Here is a 17,873-nt window from a genome sequence, read left to right on the forward strand (position 1 = left end):
CTACCTTAGCATCTGCGAGCTTCCGTCTTTTTGGGCAAAACACTGGTGATTCGTCCTGACTATCATCTGCCAATTCCCAATAGTATATAGAGGACCAAAAAGAGAAAGAAAATTTCCACGCTACACACATAAACATAATGAAAATCATTTACAGGGGAACAGACCGTCGAGGCAAACGACGTCGAACGGCTGAACGCGAGTGTAATCAAAAAGGGGTTCGAATTCTTCATTCGAATCATCCTACAAAAAAATTGCAATCCACATAAATTTATAGAGAAAATCAAGCCCTAGAGAAACTGGGTTAGAAATTCTGCACATAAATACTTGCAATCACACGGATAATAGGGGGAAGCTAAAAAGAATAGCTGTAAGAGAATCGCACCATCACCGAAGAAGCTGTCTTCTCTCTGCCACGCTGCGCTGCTTCTCTCCCTATATGTATCTGCGAGTGTATCAATCAGTAAGAAATAGCAGAAGTGAAGTGGATGACAGTTTTGAGTGTCTCGCCGCGTCCCCGTCTCCTTTTGGACGGACTCCTTTATATGTAAGGGCGGAGCCGCGGAGTTTCAAATTTCTTCTTTACTTTTTTTTTTTTTTTTAAAAAGAAAGTAATAAAAACTCATGAAAAAATAATTCGAAAACATGAATTCAATTTTGGCATTGTATTTGATTGGAGTGCTTGAATGGATTTTTTCATATTCCTTTTATTTTATTTTTGAATAAAATCAATTACATATGCGATAATGTCACAAATCTTGATCAATAAATTGATTATCGCTAACTAATAATAATTTATAATCGACTGTTAATTACTTTTGAAAGTAGATAAAAATTCAAACACTAATGGATGAGGATCTTAATTTCATCATTTAAATAGACTTTATTAACTTGGATTTTGATTAGATTAAAGAGATCATATTTGAAGCTATTTATTTTTAATCCGATCAATTCGAACATCCGATAGGTCTTCTAGGCATTATATTTGATATTTAATACACAAAGTAATTAGATAATCACAACATAAATAATAATAATAAACTATATGCAGTAATTATTCATATATTTAGTATACAAAACTTTGCACGTACCACATTCAGTCCAGCCCAAGAACTAGTAAGTGCCGTTAAGAAAATAATAAAAAGAGAGATGTAGCAATTATTTATACAGTTACAAATATACAAAACACTGAACGTATCAGATATTTAACCGCCACAAGTTTTCGGGCCAAAAGCTAGTAAGGGCCATTGCTTGAAGTTTGTGGTAAGAATGTCATTTTAGTACAAGAGAGTCGCAAAGCTAGGCTACGATTGTGGAAACACAAAAAAAGTGCATCAAACCAGTAGAGGAACAATCTGATGGCTATTAAAGCATGACTACATACAAGCATATATGCAACACTTGAATATAAAAGAATACAGTGAACTACAGTCGAACTAACTTCAGCTATTTATGTTTGTTACAGGACCTCTAAACCAGTGCCTGGCACTCAGGATCCAAGAAGAAACTGTGAGAATGAGTAGGCCTCCCACTGCAACAGGAGTGTAGTTTAGAGTTTCCTTAGTAATGGGATATGCAACCGGCAACGAGAAGAGAACCGAAATTGTTGCCACCCAGAGGACTGCAATCCAACCAACAACAACGCCATATCGCCCCAAGCTGAAAGGCCCGGGCGTAAATGATTTTCGAGCCAGAGTCACTCTAAAGAAGATTGGTAGGGCATAAGCTATGTAGAGTCCAATAGTAGCTATTGATACCATGGCTTGAAATGCCACCAAGCTTCCCAGAGACTGCAAATAGCCAACATGTTATATGCTATTAGCATTTCTTGGAGTAAGAAAAGACGACGTATACATCATGGGAAGTTATTGGACACACAACTACTGTTTTAGTAGACAACTTCTTAACCTTAATTATACTAAATACCTCTTGTTGTTATATTTTACTTAGAAATTCTTGTGCATTAAAGTCATCCACAATTGTCCGATCTTCAGGGGGAGAATCTAAAATGTAAAATATTATTTGAGGTGTTTCGATGTAAAGATTAAAGCCTCAGAGCTTGTCTATACATATTGTGATTTTCATTTATCCCAAGTTGATTTTGCCTAGGGAAGGTAAAATGCTTAAGAGATGATTGATATATATATATATACCGTTAACGCCATGCAAAATGCTATAACAGCCGACATCCAGACAGCGTTTATAGGGACCTCTTGCTTGTTGACTTTATGCCAAAATGTGGAGAACGGCATGGCACCATCTCTCGAGAACGCATATGCCATCCTGTCAATTATGCACATATGAGCTTGTTCTTATATAAAATTACGTGTGGCAGACTTGAGAAATGATTGGACTTTACCTGGAATTGCTTGTGATTGAACTCATGCCACAGAAAAATATGGCGACAGCAACTATACCCAAGCAAACAATTCCACCGACACCGCTGCCAAATCGATTCTTGAAAGCCTGGTAAAATATTTCGGCAATGGCGTAACCACCAGCATCATTGTCTGGACTCAAAAGGTTTGGGATGTTAGTTACTGCAAAGGTGATACCTAGAATGTAACCCCAACCAACAATTATGGATATGCCAATGGAACTTATTATGCCCTTTGGTCCGTTCTTATCCGCATTCTTCGTCTCCTCTGTCTGGAAGAAGCAGTTGTCAGAAAATTGATTGCAAGCCAAAAATAAGTATAATCTAAAGCAGGGGACAGTTGGACAGCTCCACAAAATGTCATATCAACTGTCAGTAAATGCAGTTGAGAGTTCTGTAAGTAGATTACATTATTAGGCAGAATATAATCAGTATTTCTTTAACTTGCACCTAACGAAGAACAGTTTTTGGCCGAGGCGAATTATTCAGCCTAAGAAGATTCAAGCTACAACATACTAGCAGGATCATTTTCAATTTTTTAGACGGATATTAGCTACAGTTTTGTTACTTGAGAAGACCAACGGTTGGGTCATTCTTAGGAAGTTGGAGACTTGGATTCCAAGGACAATTACAGCCCTCCACGTGACAGAACACACGCAGGTTCCACCATACATGGATGGTTAAAATTTTTCGAGACTTGAGATCCATGGACCTCCTAAGAGTTATCTAGTTAAGACTAGCTCAATATATATTTAGATGACTGCATTATGAAAAGGTAGAAACTGCACTCACCATATGGGCGGATGCATCATATCCTGTCAGGGTATACTGACTCATGAGAAGTCCTAGAACAAATATGTACAATCTACTTCCAATTCCTTCCCCATTATCCGTATTGAAATGAGTAAAAACAAACTTGGCACTGGCTTTCTCAGTTGCAACCAAGGGAATGAGGATCATAAGAACAAAAACGCCTGAAAGTGCCGAAGGAAAGAAAATCAGAAGAATGAGGGTGTTTTATGATATTACATAATGCCACTAATAGAAGTACCAATAATTTTCAGCACCTAATACATTCCATGCAGCAGCAAGTTGTCCAAAGAATGACAACCATGAGATGGGAAGACTGTTAAGGATGGCATGTACAAGTAATATCCCGCCATGGAATGCAATAACAACATATTTAGAGGGCTCGTACCCTCCTCCATTCTTCCCACCCGTACTGAGGAGAATTATAACCGTTATCAACTGGGCTAGAGAAAAATCCACACTCGTTGTAACAGCCCACTGCATAAGAAAATATCTTTGAAATGATTAATGCTTACTTATGATGGCATCATAGAAAGAACACAACTGAGGGAACTTTGAGATGCTAAAGAGAGTACTTAGAGTACCTGACCAACAATGTTAAACCTGCACCAAAGGGAAACAAAAGATTATTTTACCATTAGTCATAAACAACAGAACTTGCTAATACATCAAGTAGGCAGCATAAGTTAGCAGAAGAGCTAATTCTGAAAATAAAAAAAATGCGGAACAATCAAATTGTGTATTTAACAAATTCATTTCTAGTTTAAGGGAAAGCATAAGAACATAAACTAGGACATAATAGCTAATATAAGAGTCTCATACTCGAAAGTATATTTGTCTGACTTGCCATCATCTGATTCTACTCATTCAAAAGGAGACAAACCTTATTGTTCTATAGACAGGGCTCTAGTTGTTATAATGTATTGTTTGAAACAAAGCTCAACGACAAAAATAGATCAACTAAACCATCTTCCACTCAATTCAAATTACTTCAAGAGTAATCCAAGAGGTTAAAAATTGTTCACTATATAAGCACCACTCAAACTCAAGCACGAATTCCATAGCATAAGAGTTAAAAGTGGAGATTGTGTACTTACAGGAGCAATACACATTGTATCTTAAGAATAATTATCCCAATAATAAACCAGCAGATGATGCAAGAATTTGATACAAATTTGAATTAAGATAAGTTCATTCTGGCGAAGAATTGCTATCCCACCAAGGACACATGTGATGCACAGCATCATTGTTAGAAGTTGGTAATAAACAAAGAAAACATTACTAAAAGAAAGCAGGAAAAAAGGGAAAAGTCCAAATGACAAAATTGCCCTCTGTAATCAATAATAGGAAAAACAATTAAGGGAAAAGATTCAGATTTTTCCAGAGGCCACTGAAATTGGTTATGAACTTTGACAAAGTTAAATTACCATCCAGTGATCCAGGAGGCAAAGGGCGCCCAATGAGGGCCGGCAAGCTTTGCACTCCAATAATAGAGCCCCCCAGAAGTGGGATAAGAAGAGCAGATCTCAGCCATTGAATACCCAACAAGGAGAGTGAAACAACCAGCAATCAGCCATCCATACACGAATGAAACCGGTCCACCATAAGTCAACCCGGTATTGTAAAGGGTCGTCACACCAGTGAGCACCGATATAATGGAGAATGAAAAGGCAAAGTTGGACAACACTCTGCCGTTCTCCAAACAAGACCCAAAAAAATTAAAGACAATTAAAGAACAAAGATCAAGAGAAAAAGGATGGAAAGGAAAAACAATGAAGAAGCGAAAAAAGGATTACGAGAGGTCACGCTTGAGTTCTTGTTTGTAGCCAAGTTCATTCAAACGTGCATGGCCGGAATCAGCAGAATCAGGGGCCACTTCTTGAACATGTGATGGAAGTGATGACTGATTCTTCCCTCCACGATCCCACACCATCGTTGCTTTTCTCCTTCTGAGTGTTTACCCTCACTATATCCCTCTTTTGTGGGAAGAAGACTTTTTGAGTCCAAGACGCGAGATGCTTTTTATACAGTTAGACTCTGTGTGTCTGAGTGGGTGTGGTGGTATGGGAATCTTACACGTAAATGGGCAATTTGTTGGGGTAGAGAAGGAAAGAGCGGTCAAACAATGCAAGCAGGAAAATAGGATTTGAGGCATGTGATTGGGAATGGGCGCTCCGTTTACTATATGCATTTATTTTCTTTCTCTTCTTGGCGTTAATTTGAGATAACTGTAATAACAACATTGTATATTTATATTTTAGAGTTGTTAGCAGTGGGGATTATCAGAATCGAAATCACTGAAAATTGAAATTATACAGATAATTAGAGTCGAAGTCAACTGAAAACTTTTACGTACCAGAATCAATAAAATATGTGAGAATTAAACAAATTAATATTACGAATAATAATAATAATACGTAAAAGTCATCCGTTGAGTATTACCAAATAGAGAAAAGTATGTAGAATATTTTTGTAAGTGAATCCACGAGTCCCACACGTAAAATGGCAAGAAAAGTGCATGTGGGGGACGCACGTGCTTCATTGATGACTCATGACTGGTGCCTGATACTTAATGGGGAATTCAGACACATTTATATTTTTGGGTTGATTACAAATTCAGGCACATTCATTCATAGCTGTCCTATCCTCTCCTGTGGTAAAGTCCCATTATGGATTTTGATGACCTAAACAAAGTCTAGCTCTAGCCCCTGTAACCCAATTTTAGGATAATTTTTGCTCACTTCCAGTAACTTGCAGACCCCCACGTTCTGGGTCGTGGATCATATTTTTCAGGTTAAATTAATTTGTATTTTGTACTGGCTAGGTATCTATAAAAGGAAAATCATAAAAACAAGTCATTCATCATAAACCAAATATAAAAAATTGAAGGGCAAAAAGAAAATTCAAGGTGATTCTCTGACTCAATTTTTTTATATCATATAAGGTTAAATTGCATACTTACCCTAAAATTAGATGTATGTGTTGCGACCTCCTTTTTCTGCTTTTCACAATAAATGCAATTAGAAAACTGGAATTGTCAATTTCCAAAGTTGTACGCCATCTTTTTATTTCATTTAATATATAAGTAATATCAGAAAATTATCTTATAAAAATGTTGGTTTGATATTTCCCATTTTTTGTTGTCGAATCATAATAGATTAATTAATGAATCAAAGTAGAAATAAACACAAGATTTTTTTGATGAAGTAATAAACACAAGATTCAAAGTTTCCAAGATGATGACACAAAATATTTGACTAACAGTATAAACAAACACTGCTGGGCTGACCACCGACCTAAACAAGAGGCCTTTTAGGTTTGGCAAGTCGGAATACATTGTTAGCAAGTCGACTTTGAATCATGCTGAATTATGAACATAATTGGCCGGCTTAATGCTTTTACACATGCTCCATCCTTCTCTACCTATTTTTTCGACAAAATCTATTATACTGAACGAACCGAGCTAAAATGAAATTTTCATAATTAATAGAAAAAAAAATCATTTTTTATTTTTATTTTTACATTTTTTGGGCTTTGAGGGTACTCCAAATTTTATTTGAAACATGCATGGAATATGAATTTGTGGTCCAAAATTTAATGTACACAGTACACATCCATATCTTACCAAAGGAGTGGTAGAAGGGGAGGGGGGGCCGGAGTGGGAGAAAAGGAGTATTAGGAAAATGATGGGCGCGACATTTGGACGGAGAATTGGTAGTTGTAATTGTATAAACTACGACGTATAGAACAGGAGGGAATTTATGCTTGATATGACCAAATCTAGGACCAACCACTGTAGTCTATACTGTCGCGTCCGCTATATATTACTTACTTGGGATAAAGGGAACACAATCAAAATTTGCACACTCAACCCAAATTTAAAACAAGACTGTTGATTAACTCTACCTGGTATGTCTATGAATGCCGAATTTTTATATTATCAAGAATTTTCCCTCTAAATCTTAAGTAACACAGACAAATATCTCATAATTATATTATTATATCCCTATCTTATAAATAATTATTACGCAAGCGAGAAACTAAAATTAATGTTTTAACAAGTAGAGGAAAACACAATGAGTTACCAGCCAGTGATCCAAGATGCAAACGGGCCCCATTCATTTCCACAGAGCTTTGCGCTCCAATAATAAAGCCCACCTGAAGTTGGGTAGGCGGAGCAGATCTCAGATAAGGACAGGCCCACGAAGAAGGTCATCAGGCCCACAATTGGCCACCCGTACACCATGGTTACAGGCCCACCAAAAGTCAGGCCCTGACTGTACAATGTTGTTATGCCCGTCAGAATTGATATGATGGAGAAAGTCACCGAAAAGTTCGCAATAGCCCTGTCCAAACATAAACAACCCCAGTTCCGGGTATATTAAAATAGGCGTTTATTAAATTATTATTAAAAATAATATTTTTAATTTATAATTTTTAATTCAAACTGTTCAAAAATTAATTTAACAAGAAAATAATAAACAACTCCCAACATATTGGTAAAACTATAAAATGGATAAATTACAACTTCCTCCCTACGGTGTGGCATAATTACTAATAATCCCCTCATTGTTCAAAAAATTATAAATATCCTCTCTAATGAAAAATAATTATTTTATCCTTGCTGAATTATTTAAAAATAAAAAATATATACATTTGAAAAAATATAAAAAAATTTAAGAATGGATAAAATAAATAATCATTAATGGTTTAAACCATTATTAACCCATTACTAGATGGTGGGTAAAATAAATAATCACTAAACGTAAAAATTATGTGAAAAAAAAAGTGTAGTCTTTTGAAATGCTTGAATTGAACTCGTTTAAAGCAAAGTTTTTCCCACTAATTTTTTGCATCTTATGGATAAAATTGTAAATGTTAATTGACAAAATATTCTTATGAAGTGAGTGAACATAGATTGGCAAAGGTATCCTCAATTTGTCTTTGTCTGAAAGTTGAGTGTAGGGCTCCTCAACTCAGAATGGAAAATCAGAACCAGTGCTGGGAGTAGGTTTCAGGATGACACACTCAAACTCAAACCAAATCATCCTATCCTCCTATATTCAACTCTGCCATCACCAACAACTTATTTTGCTTCAGCTTCATCAACATAATTAAACTCAAACTTAAATTTGTTTTTTCTGTTTATAAACTTTAAGGTTGTGTTTGGAACCATATATGTGAATTTGGATAAGAATTTGAAAAAACAATTGGAATTCAAAATTCCTTTGATTTCATATCCACTAATTTGCAATTTATGCAAGAATTTCATATTCATTTGACCAACTATCCTAAAGTTATCAAAAAGATCCATAGGACATATTAGTCTATAAAATATTTCAAAAAATTCTAAACTAAAATTATAATTAATAAACCAAAAAAATATTTTGGTTATATAACCATAAAAAATGGATAGAATCCTAACATAAACTAACAAAATAAACTCATTGTCAAACAGATATTAAACTCATGAAGATATTTATAATTATGCCAAACTTTTCCGGACCTGGCTGTAATTTACCCTTAAACATATGTAAAAAAATTTGAATCAATTAAGGTGGACTGATGTAGGATCCGATTAAGCCTGGTTCGAATCTGACCTGATCAACAAACCAATTACCACAAACACAAAATTGAATTAAAACTTAAACACATAATATTTTTTTTTTAAGGCAAAGGGCATTTTAACATATTAGCAATACAGATTTTGTTCATATCATATGTTGTGTCATCCGTTAGTTTGTCAAATATTTGCATATTCTAATTTTGCTGACTGTATTACTATGTTATGACTACTGCTAAATTAATATAAAAATCCATACTGTGGAAATAAAATAAAATAATCACCACACACAAAAATATCTTCCTCTCACGCAAACTTTAGATTTTGTTTTTTCCCCTCTTTGTGAATCGTGTGTGTTGCTTCCGGTTCACAACTATAACAAACCTCAATAGGGGACTGGGTGGACCGGAAGCAACCACGCCGGTCCGCCCAAAGACTTCCTTGCAACAGAGACAATCTGTCCAACTTCAAAAGTTGAGCAAAGAGAAAAGGGGGGAAATGAAATACGTACGAGAGACTGCGGCTGAGTTCTTGCTTGTAACCCAGCTGACTGAGGCGCGAGTCGTCGGAATCCGGCAGCCGATGATATGGAGCGACATCGGCGCCGTCGACCAATCTTCTCGGAGTTTCCATTTTCAGGCGACACTGATGCTCCTCTCAAAATCCTTGATCAACAATAGCTTTCTTCGTGCTTCTGCTTCAACAACTTAACAATTAACACCGAAATTTCGTGAATCCCTCAAAATGTGCTCCTTAGCGGTTAGTTTTGTTTGTGTGTGTGCGTGTGTGTGTGTGTGTGAGAGAGAGAGAGAGAGAGAGAGACGGGATGGGGGGTAGGTTGGGGGTGGGTGGTTGTTCAGCTTCAGATTCCTAGATTTTGGATACTGAGTCTGAGGGATATATCATATATAGACAGACTTTGTTTTTGTTTTTCCTTATTTGAAAAACCATAAAAGAATTTCTTACAGAAATTCTAATTTCGATCCAACTACTGCGTTAAATCTGAACCAAATACACAATAAATATAATATATTTATTATATAATTAAAAAATATTAATCACATAACAAATGTATCACACTTATTCTATAACTAATTTGATTTTATCAAAAATGATTTGAGTAAAAAAATTTCAATTCTAAATATGTATTTGTATCTAAGTAGAGTAATTAGTTTAGTGTGAGATTGTGTATTATGTGTATAAATTAAATTATCTCTATATAAAAAATAAAATGATAAGTAAAATTCTTATATTTTTTCCCTTTGCTCCATTATAATATTACAAATGAACAAATTATCCCTTTATGAAAAAAATAGCAATTTACCCCATTATATATTTTTTTTAAAATGAAGCAATTTATTTATTTTAAAGAATATAGGGTGATAATTGTTATATTTTAGAAAATACAAAAAGATAAATAGTTCTTTTTTTTTTTTTTCATAAAGGAGTAATTTGTTCATTTGTAATATTTTTTCCGAAAAATACATAAGACCCAAATTTGGTATGAGTTTATTATGCATTTATTATTTTGAACATGTGAAAAACCTAAATCTGTTATGACCATTAATTTAAAACTCAATTATTAATTAATTTATTTTAGCTTTTAAGTTGTAATTTATTGCAAATTATTTCGATGCCTACATATACTATTAATTAACTAACATTAATAATAAAGTGAGCGCCCTACAAATAAAGATGAGGTCCATAGTAATTAATTTTAGTTGACAAAATGTGTACAGACTTAAAATGCCATTTATTCTTAAAAATTTGAGTTAGAAAATAAATAGAAAATTTTATCCCACAAACTCAACTACACATCTTCAACTATTCTATTATATAAGCTGATCCGACCGAGATCGCGGGTCGCGCGTGTTATCGTCCCTGTCACTCTGTCGAACCCTTTATATCCTGAAAACAGAACAAGCGTTACCTAGCCGGATTTGGTACCGGCGTAGATACTCCGACGCTCAAGTCAGTATAGAGAATTTTATCCGGTAAAAGAGATACTAAAGAATATCAAAAGTGAAATATGAAAGTTAGACCAACCCCTTTTTCTCTCTTCCTTCTTCTTTTTATACTGATCCCTTTTCGTGTCCTCTGCACGATCCTAATACCCGCTTCCACGACAGGTCATCTCGCGATCGTGGCCCACCTTTTTCGGGTATAAGATTGCCCTTAACCGTTTCTGAGATTATCCACGTGAGTGATAGGTTTAATCTCTCTTTTTGCGCCTTTGTCTCTACCTTTCATACTAAGGGTATATTAGTCTTTTATTATTTCCCTCCATCATTACTCCCCCACTTTTTGAAGTGTCGTCACTTCAAGAAGTCGAACAGCTCTGTCCGACGGCTCGCTTGCAGTTCTTGATATCCTTACAATTGTCCACGTGTCTCTTATCGAGCTGTGCATCGATTTACGTTTTTAACAGGGGCAGCTGTTACGTGCTGATTGGGTAACGGTCATCTCTTCACCGCCTTCCCAAATATATATATACGAACGTATTTCAAATTGTTCTCTCCCTTCCACTTTTTTCTCGAGTATTGTTGCTGCGAGGCGTTCCATCTTCGCGTGTATTTCTTCCTCTAGCTGGCTGTTTCTTCTTCAACTCTTCTTCTTCCCCGAGTCCTCCAGGTACCATGTCTTCCTCTAACACCTCTAACATAGGCTCTAATTCTGCTGATATCTCCTCGTCCGCTCCTTCCAACATGCTTCTGAGGGATCTGGTTTCTCCTAGACGCAGACCTCGTTCTAATCGTACTAGAAACCCAAATTTAAGTATAGCTCCTGTTCCTGAAAATCCCCAACCTGTTGTACATCCTACTCCCTGGGCCGAGATAGTTAGCACTGTGAAGTTACAAACACAGAAGATAAAAGAGAAATTCTTCATTCCTTCTAGCTATGAGATAATAATTCCTTTACCATCCGATCGTATGCATCGCCCTCCTCCAGGGTTTTGTTCTTTTTCTCTGCAACATTTTGAGGCAGGATTACGTTTTCCCTTATCCCCTAGCGTAGCCCTAATCCTTCGCCGCTTGAATCTATGCCCTATGCAGTTATCCCCTAACTCCATACGCCACATTATTCTGTTCATCATAGTTATGCGTGTACATAGGTTTGAACCCAGTTTCGAAAATTTTTGGTCGTTATATTCCTTTACGACCTCCGTACGATCTGGAGACTATGGTTTCTTCTACTTAACCTCCCGAAAGGAGTGTAGGTTCCTCGACCCCCTTACTTCCAATGTCGGTCCCTGGAAATCCCACTTTATCTTTATTAGACCCCCTTCTGGTCGCGAATGGCCTTTCTCCTTAGATTGGAAGGTAGATAAACCTACCCCTCTTACGGAAGGTGAGGGCTTAGATGGGGATCAGATAAGCAGCATTACTTCCTACCGGTATAATCCCAAGAAGCTTCTAGTCGAAGAGATACTTTGGCTCGCCCATCTAACTCCTGCCCCTCTCCAGGTGGAGGGTACCTTAGGTGATCTGATTTTCTACCTTTTCTTCTTATTTCATCCTACCACATTTAACTGGATTCTCCTTTTTCTGTTTACAGTTTCCATGGTGAGTCAAGCTCGTATTAATAAGCGTCTGCGAGCTCAAATTCAGGCTCGGTCACAAGCCCAAGCTACTATGCAAATTGCTTCTTCACAGCCTGTGGCAGCTGTTTCCTCAACCCCAGATACTACTACTCCTCCCTGTCCGATTCCCATCGAAGTGGGTAGTGAAGAGACTCGGGTTCACAACCTTCCTCCCCGTAATCACCCTGCCGCTCCGTCTTCTAGCTGGAGATTGCAGGATCACGCTCTAAACGACGGAGATGTTGCTGAGTCCTCCCGAAAGAGGAAGTCCCGGGGGAAATCACCCTTCCGTCCTAATCTCCTAGGACCTACTCAATCTCAATCTGGTGGAGGATTACCTTCGGACGGGGCCGAAACCGGGTCCGAGATTAGACGGAATATGGATGTACTGCGAGGTCTCACTAACTACTGGAGAACTGCTCGATCAGAACTTCGGGGCCCCGATCACCCTGTGGCCCAAATGGAAGGGGAAAAATGGGTCCCTGATTGGCAAATCTCTCCTAACAGTTCAGTATTTCGTACTCGCTCAGGCCAAGATTCCTGGGAGCTGTATGATGCTAACTGCCTTCCCCTCGATCAAGCAGCTCTCCTGCAAACCTCTTTCACCCGAATGGAAGAACACTGCGCCCACTCCCTTGTACAGGTATTCTTTCCTGCTTATTATTTTTGCTTGTCTCTGAATTACCCTAACTGTTTTCTGTTTAGGCATCCAACTTCGTGCGAGGTCTTAGTCTGAAGTGTGCTGGCTTTCGCCATAACCAAATAGCAGCGGAACGTATAATCCACGATTTGAGGGCCCAGCTTGCTAGTTTTTCCTCCAAGGAAGAAGAATGGTCGAGGTCGATATCGACCCAGGAGGCTCGCATCAAAGAGCTTGAAGCACAAGTGGTTTCTGAGGCTTCCAAAGCAGCTGCCGAAGGAGAGAAACGAGGTTTTGATGCTGGTCATGCAGCGGGGAAGATCGTGGGCGTTGCTGAAGGTCGCGAGATCTTCTTAAAGTCGGAGGAGTTTAATCAGCAGGTTCGAGGAATCCGCCTCCAAGGCGTTAGGGACTTTTTAAAGACCCCCACCTTTGACTCTGCTGTAGAAATTAAAGCCGCCGACTACCTGCTACAAGGTTTTGATCGTTGCAAATCTCAGACTTCTCATCTTCAAGGATTTGCTCCCAACTTTGATATATCTCGCCTTAACCCCAGTTTAGATGCTAACCTTCAGCCCTTACCCGAGGAGGATGACACCCCCCCTGAAAATGATGAATTTTCTGTTCTTATGGATGAGATAGAAAATATGTAACTTCCATCTTTCTTCTGATGCTATGTAACTTTGCTATTTCAAGGTATTGACAATTTGATCTTTCTCAGATACAATTTAATGCGATCAACTTACTACTTGTAGCAAACTTGAGATAGATGAAGCTTTAAAATTGAAATGATCTTTCACAGATAAAGAAGGGAAGCTAACTTTAGTGACCTTTTTCAGGTCAGGCTGTAACCTTTCGCAGGTCATTGTTTACATCAGTCTTTTTCAGACCATAATCTTTTCCAGATTAACTTTCCTAAGATCGTTCTTTTTGAACGTAACGATCTTTTCCCTATCCTCCGGTACTATATCAATAGAGATTTTAAACATAAAATCTCTTGAGGTTTTGAATATTCCATGGTCGGGGTAACTCCTTGCCTTGAGCATCCTGTAACTTGTACGTGCCTTTCCCGACGATCTCAACCACTTTGAAAGGCCCCTCCCAGTTGGGATCGAGTTTTCCTACATGCCTCGAGACCTCCACTTTTCTCAATACCAGGTCCCCGACCTGTAACGATCTGGGCTTCAAGTTCTTATCATGACCTCTCAGCATTAGGCTTTTATGGTGCAACATCCTTATCCGCGCTGCTTCTCTTCTCTCTTCCACTATGTCTAGGTCGAATGCACGTTGTTCTCCATTTCTTCCTGGATCAAAGTTTGTAATCCTTTGCGACTCTTCTCCTATCTCTGCAGGAATTACAGCTTCAGAACCATAAACTAAAGAAAATGGAGTCTCACCTGTTGAGGTTCGAGGAGTTGTTCTATAGGCCCATAGTACTCCTGGGAGCTCATCGCTCCATTCTGCCTTCGAACTCAACCTGGCTTTCAGATGTTGCAATATGGTTCTATTTGTGACCTCCGTCTGACCATTCGATTGGGGATGTCCTACCGCCGTGAAATTTTGCTGTATCTTCAGCTCGTGCAACCACGCAATTATTTTCCTCCCTTGAAATTGGGTCCCATTATCGGATATCAATATCCGAGGTATTCCAAACCTGCAGATTATATTTTTCCATATAAAGTTTATTGCTTCTCCTTCCGTGATTTTTGAGACAGCTTCTGCCTCCACCCATTTCGAAAAGTACTCCACCGCAACTATGACAAACTTTTTCTGAGCTCGCGCTGGAGGAAATGGTCCTATAATGTCTATACCCCACTGGTCGAATGGACATGTAATGGGAACAGGGATCATCGGGACCGCATGAGTGTGGATCTGTGAGGCGAATTTCTGGCACTTCTCACATCTTCGTACGAACTCCTTGCAATCCTTCATTAGTGTGGGCCAAAAATATCCCTGCCGGGTCACCTTCTGAGCTAAGGATCTAGCCCCCGAATGATTTCCACAATTACCTTCATGAATTTCTTGTAGAACATACCTGGCTTGTGCGTCTTCCAAGCATTTGAGGAGGGGTCCCTCGACTGTTCTTTTATATAACTGTGTTCCTACTAGGGCAAACCTTGGAGCCTTAAATTTAATGCGCCTAGCATGTCCGGCATCAGTAGGCAAAATCCCCTCCCTCAGGTATGCTGCTATATCTTCTATCCACAGACATCTTGAAGTTACCATATTAGTTTCTATTCCTTCGGAGATCGCTGATCGTTCTTTTACGATCACTGTGATTTTTCTATCCTTTATTCCTGCCAGCGTAGCCCCTAACTTTGATAACGCATCGGCTCTTTCATTCTCATTCCTGGGAATTTGCCGAACAGTGCACTTGGAGAATTTCTGCATCCATTCTTTTGCTTTCTTCAGATAATCTGTCATAGATCTTTCTTTAGTTTCATATATTCCTTCAACCTGCATGGCGACTAGTTGCGAGTCAGTGTATACTTCAAGAATCTGCGCTCCAGCTTCTAGCGCTAGCTCCAAACCCAAGAGTAAAGCTTCGTACTCGGCTTCATTATTTGTAACAGGAAAAGACAGTCGAGCAGCGACCTCAATCTCCATGCCTGCTGGTCCTTCGATCAATATCCCTGCTCCTCCATTGTTGGCATTGGAGGATCCATCCACATGTAACATCCATGTTTCTACATCTTTCTGGGTACCGGATATCTCCACCATGAAGTCAACCAAAATCTGAGCTTTCTCTGCTGTGCGACCCTGATAGGTGATGTCGAACTCCCCCAACTCAACTGTCCACTTTATCATTCTACCCGAAGCCTCTGGTCGGGTAAGAATGTTTCGGAGTGGATGATTAGTTCTTACCACTATTCGATGCGATTGAAAGTATGGCCTTAGCTTCCTGGCCGTCACCACAACCGCCAATGCTAACTTTTCGATCTCCGCATATCTAGTTTCCGCTCCTTGCAACATCTTACTTACATAGTACACCGGGTTCTGCACCTTTCCCTCTTCTTTTATCAATACTGAACTAACCGCATTATCCGAAACAGCCAAATAAAGATATAATACATCCCCCTCTCTAGGGTTCGCCAAAAGAGGTGGCGACCTCAGATAAGTCTTTAATTCCTGAAAAGCTTGCTCGCATTCCTCGGTCCAATTGAATCCTTTTACTTTCCTCAATATTTTAAAGAAATGTAAATTGCGATCTGCAGACCTAGAAATAAAGCGATTAAGAGAAGCAATTCTACCTGTTAACTTCTGAACTTCCTTAATGGATGTAGGCGACTTCAGGTTCAGTATGGCCTCTATCTTCTCTGGATTAGCTTCAATCCCACGTTCGCTGACCATGTATCCAAGAAATTTGCCCCCGCCTACTCCGAATGTACACTTGCTAGGATTAAGCTTCATCCCATGTTCTTTCATGATCGCAAAAGCTACCTTCAAATGTTCCAAATGACCATCGGGTTGTTGACTTTTAACCAACATATCATCCACATACACCTCCATGGTTTTCCCTATCTGTCGAGCAAACATCTTGTTCACCAACCTTTGATATGTTGCCCCTGCATTTTTCAATCCAAAAGGCATAACATTATAACAATAAATCCCACGGTCAGTTACAAAGGATGTTTTTATTCGATCTTCTGGTGCCATAAAAATTTGATGGTATCCCTGATACGCATCCATCATGGAAAATGTCTTATATCCAGCCGTCGAATCAACTAGGACATCAATTCTGGGAAGCGGGTAAGGGTCTTTCGGACATGCCTTATTGAGATCCGTAAAGTTTGTACACATTCTCCACTTACCCCCTGGCTTCGGCACCACGACCACATTAGCCAACCAATCCGTATATTGAACCTCGGATACATAACCTGCTTTAAGTAGTTTATTTACCTCTCCCTCAATGATCGCATTTTTCTCACTTCCGAAGGTTCGCTTCTTCTGTTGGACAGGTCGCATGGATGGGTCTACGTTTAGCCTGTGTACTATCACCTCCGGGTTTATACCCCGAAAATCTGACGGATCCCATGCAAACATATCCACGTTACTTCTTAAAAAGGTAATCAGGATTCCCTCGAACTGTCCCAAGTTGGAGCCTATTTTGGTGACCTTGGTCGGATCTCCTTGTATCAACTCTACCTCTTTATGATCAACAGGTTCGATTCTTCCCGCTTTCAGTGCCTGCCAATCTTCTTTCTTCTCTCCTTGAAATTTTCTCTTTTCATTTTTTTCACTCTTTCCCAGAGATAAATTATAACTCCTTTTGGCTTCTATCTGATCGCCTAGAGTAGGGAACTTCATCTTGAGGTGATATGTTGATACAACTGCCCTGAAAGAATTGAGCCCAGGTCTCCCCAGGATAACATTGTAAGCAAAAGGCATATCAACGACTAGAAATTTTACCATCAATGTTTTGCGTTTCGGCTCTTCTCCCAAAGAGACAGGTAAGTTCACTGTCCCCAGTGATGCGACCTCGCTTCCTCCGAACCCTACCAGGGGAATAGTTACTGGCTCCAGCCTTATATTATCAAGTCTCATCTTATTCAATACATCCTTAAATATTATGTCTGCTGAACTCCCGTTGTCTATCAAAACCTTATGGACTGTAAAGTTTGCTATGTCCATTCGTATCACCATGGGATCGTTATCTGTCACGACCCTGGTTCCTGCATCTTGATCTCCAAATACGATCTCATGGGTGCTCGTTATATGCACTCCTTGCTTACGTCGCTCCCACCTAGTCTCTCTCTCGAATCTCCTTCTAGCTCTTCTCGACCATCCCTCTGATCCTCCTGCAATAGTGTGGATAATGCCTTTCACAGGCGCGTTCTCCGCCACTGTCTGAGTCCTTCGCTCCTCTGCCCAATTTGACCTGCGGTCCCTACTACTCGATCTGCCG

The 17,873-nt window shown here is 38.9% G+C and overlaps 3 protein-coding genes across 6 annotated transcripts in view; all 3 read right to left on the reverse strand.

The window, feature by feature from the left end:
* LOC105156344 (NFATC2-interacting protein) overlaps positions 1 to 540 on the reverse strand; it is a 3,884-nt gene extending 3,344 nt beyond the window's left edge. Inside the window, exons 1-3 of one of the 2 annotated variants that reach the window (XM_011072446.2) lie at positions 383 to 540; positions 165 to 240; positions 5 to 66 (exon numbers count right to left, since the gene is read on the reverse strand). In XM_011072446.2, coding sequence (XP_011070748.1) covers positions 5 to 66; positions 165 to 240; positions 383 to 385 — 141 coding nt within the window. In that variant the 5' untranslated portion in view covers positions 386 to 540. Of the gene's footprint in view, positions 1 to 4; positions 241 to 382 lie in introns of both variants that reach the window. The other variant, XM_020691973.1, reaches the window with a different exon arrangement.
* On the reverse strand, positions 1,133 to 9,610 carry LOC105156345 (amino-acid permease BAT1 homolog). Of its 3 annotated transcripts, none has more exons than XM_011072448.2 (8): positions 9,259 to 9,610; positions 7,270 to 7,530; positions 3,769 to 3,787; positions 3,442 to 3,661; positions 3,167 to 3,348; positions 2,357 to 2,646; positions 2,151 to 2,280; positions 1,133 to 1,787 (listed from the first exon to the last, which is right to left on the reverse strand). In XM_011072448.2, the coding sequence occupies exons 1-8, from the start codon at positions 9,378 to 9,380 to the stop codon at positions 1,440 to 1,442; spliced, it is 1,572 nt and encodes a 523-aa protein (XP_011070750.1). In that variant the 5' UTR covers positions 9,381 to 9,610; the 3' UTR covers positions 1,133 to 1,439. The 3 variants fall into 3 exon arrangements, with proteins under 3 accessions (XP_011070750.1, XP_020547486.1, XP_020547487.1); XM_020691827.1 differs by lacking the exons at positions 7,270 to 7,530; positions 9,259 to 9,610 and adding exons at positions 4,612 to 4,872; positions 4,981 to 5,368; XM_020691828.1 differs by lacking the exons at positions 7,270 to 7,530; positions 9,259 to 9,610 and adding an exon at positions 4,981 to 5,371.
* LOC105156729 overlaps positions 13,949 to 17,873 on the reverse strand; it is a 5,261-nt gene continuing 1,336 nt past the window's right edge. The window contains exons 2-3 of the mRNA XM_011072948.1: positions 17,233 to 17,867; positions 13,949 to 17,178 (exon numbers count right to left, since the gene is read on the reverse strand). Coding sequence (XP_011071250.1) covers positions 13,949 to 17,178; positions 17,233 to 17,867 — 3,865 coding nt within the window. The remainder of the gene's footprint in view (positions 17,179 to 17,232; positions 17,868 to 17,873) is intronic.

The sequence above is a fragment of the Sesamum indicum genome, linkage group LG2 (genome assembly GCF_000512975.1).
Source record: "Sesamum indicum cultivar Zhongzhi No. 13 linkage group LG2, S_indicum_v1.0, whole genome shotgun sequence".
NCBI lineage: Eukaryota > Viridiplantae > Streptophyta > Magnoliopsida > Lamiales > Pedaliaceae > Sesamum > Sesamum indicum.

Coding starts and splice junctions, on each gene's coding strand:
- LOC105156345 (XM_020691827.1), bottom strand. CDS start 5,117: ATGGTGTGGGATCGTGGAGGGAAGAATCAGTCATCACTTCCATCACAT. Junction 4,873..4,980: donor GAACTCAAGCGTGACCTCTC/GTAATCCTTTTT, acceptor GGAGAACGGCAG/AGTGTTGTCCAACTTTGCCT. Junction 1,788..2,150: donor CATTTTGCATGGCGTTAACG/GTATATATATAT, acceptor GGCTATTTGCAG/TCTCTGGGAAGCTTGGTGGC.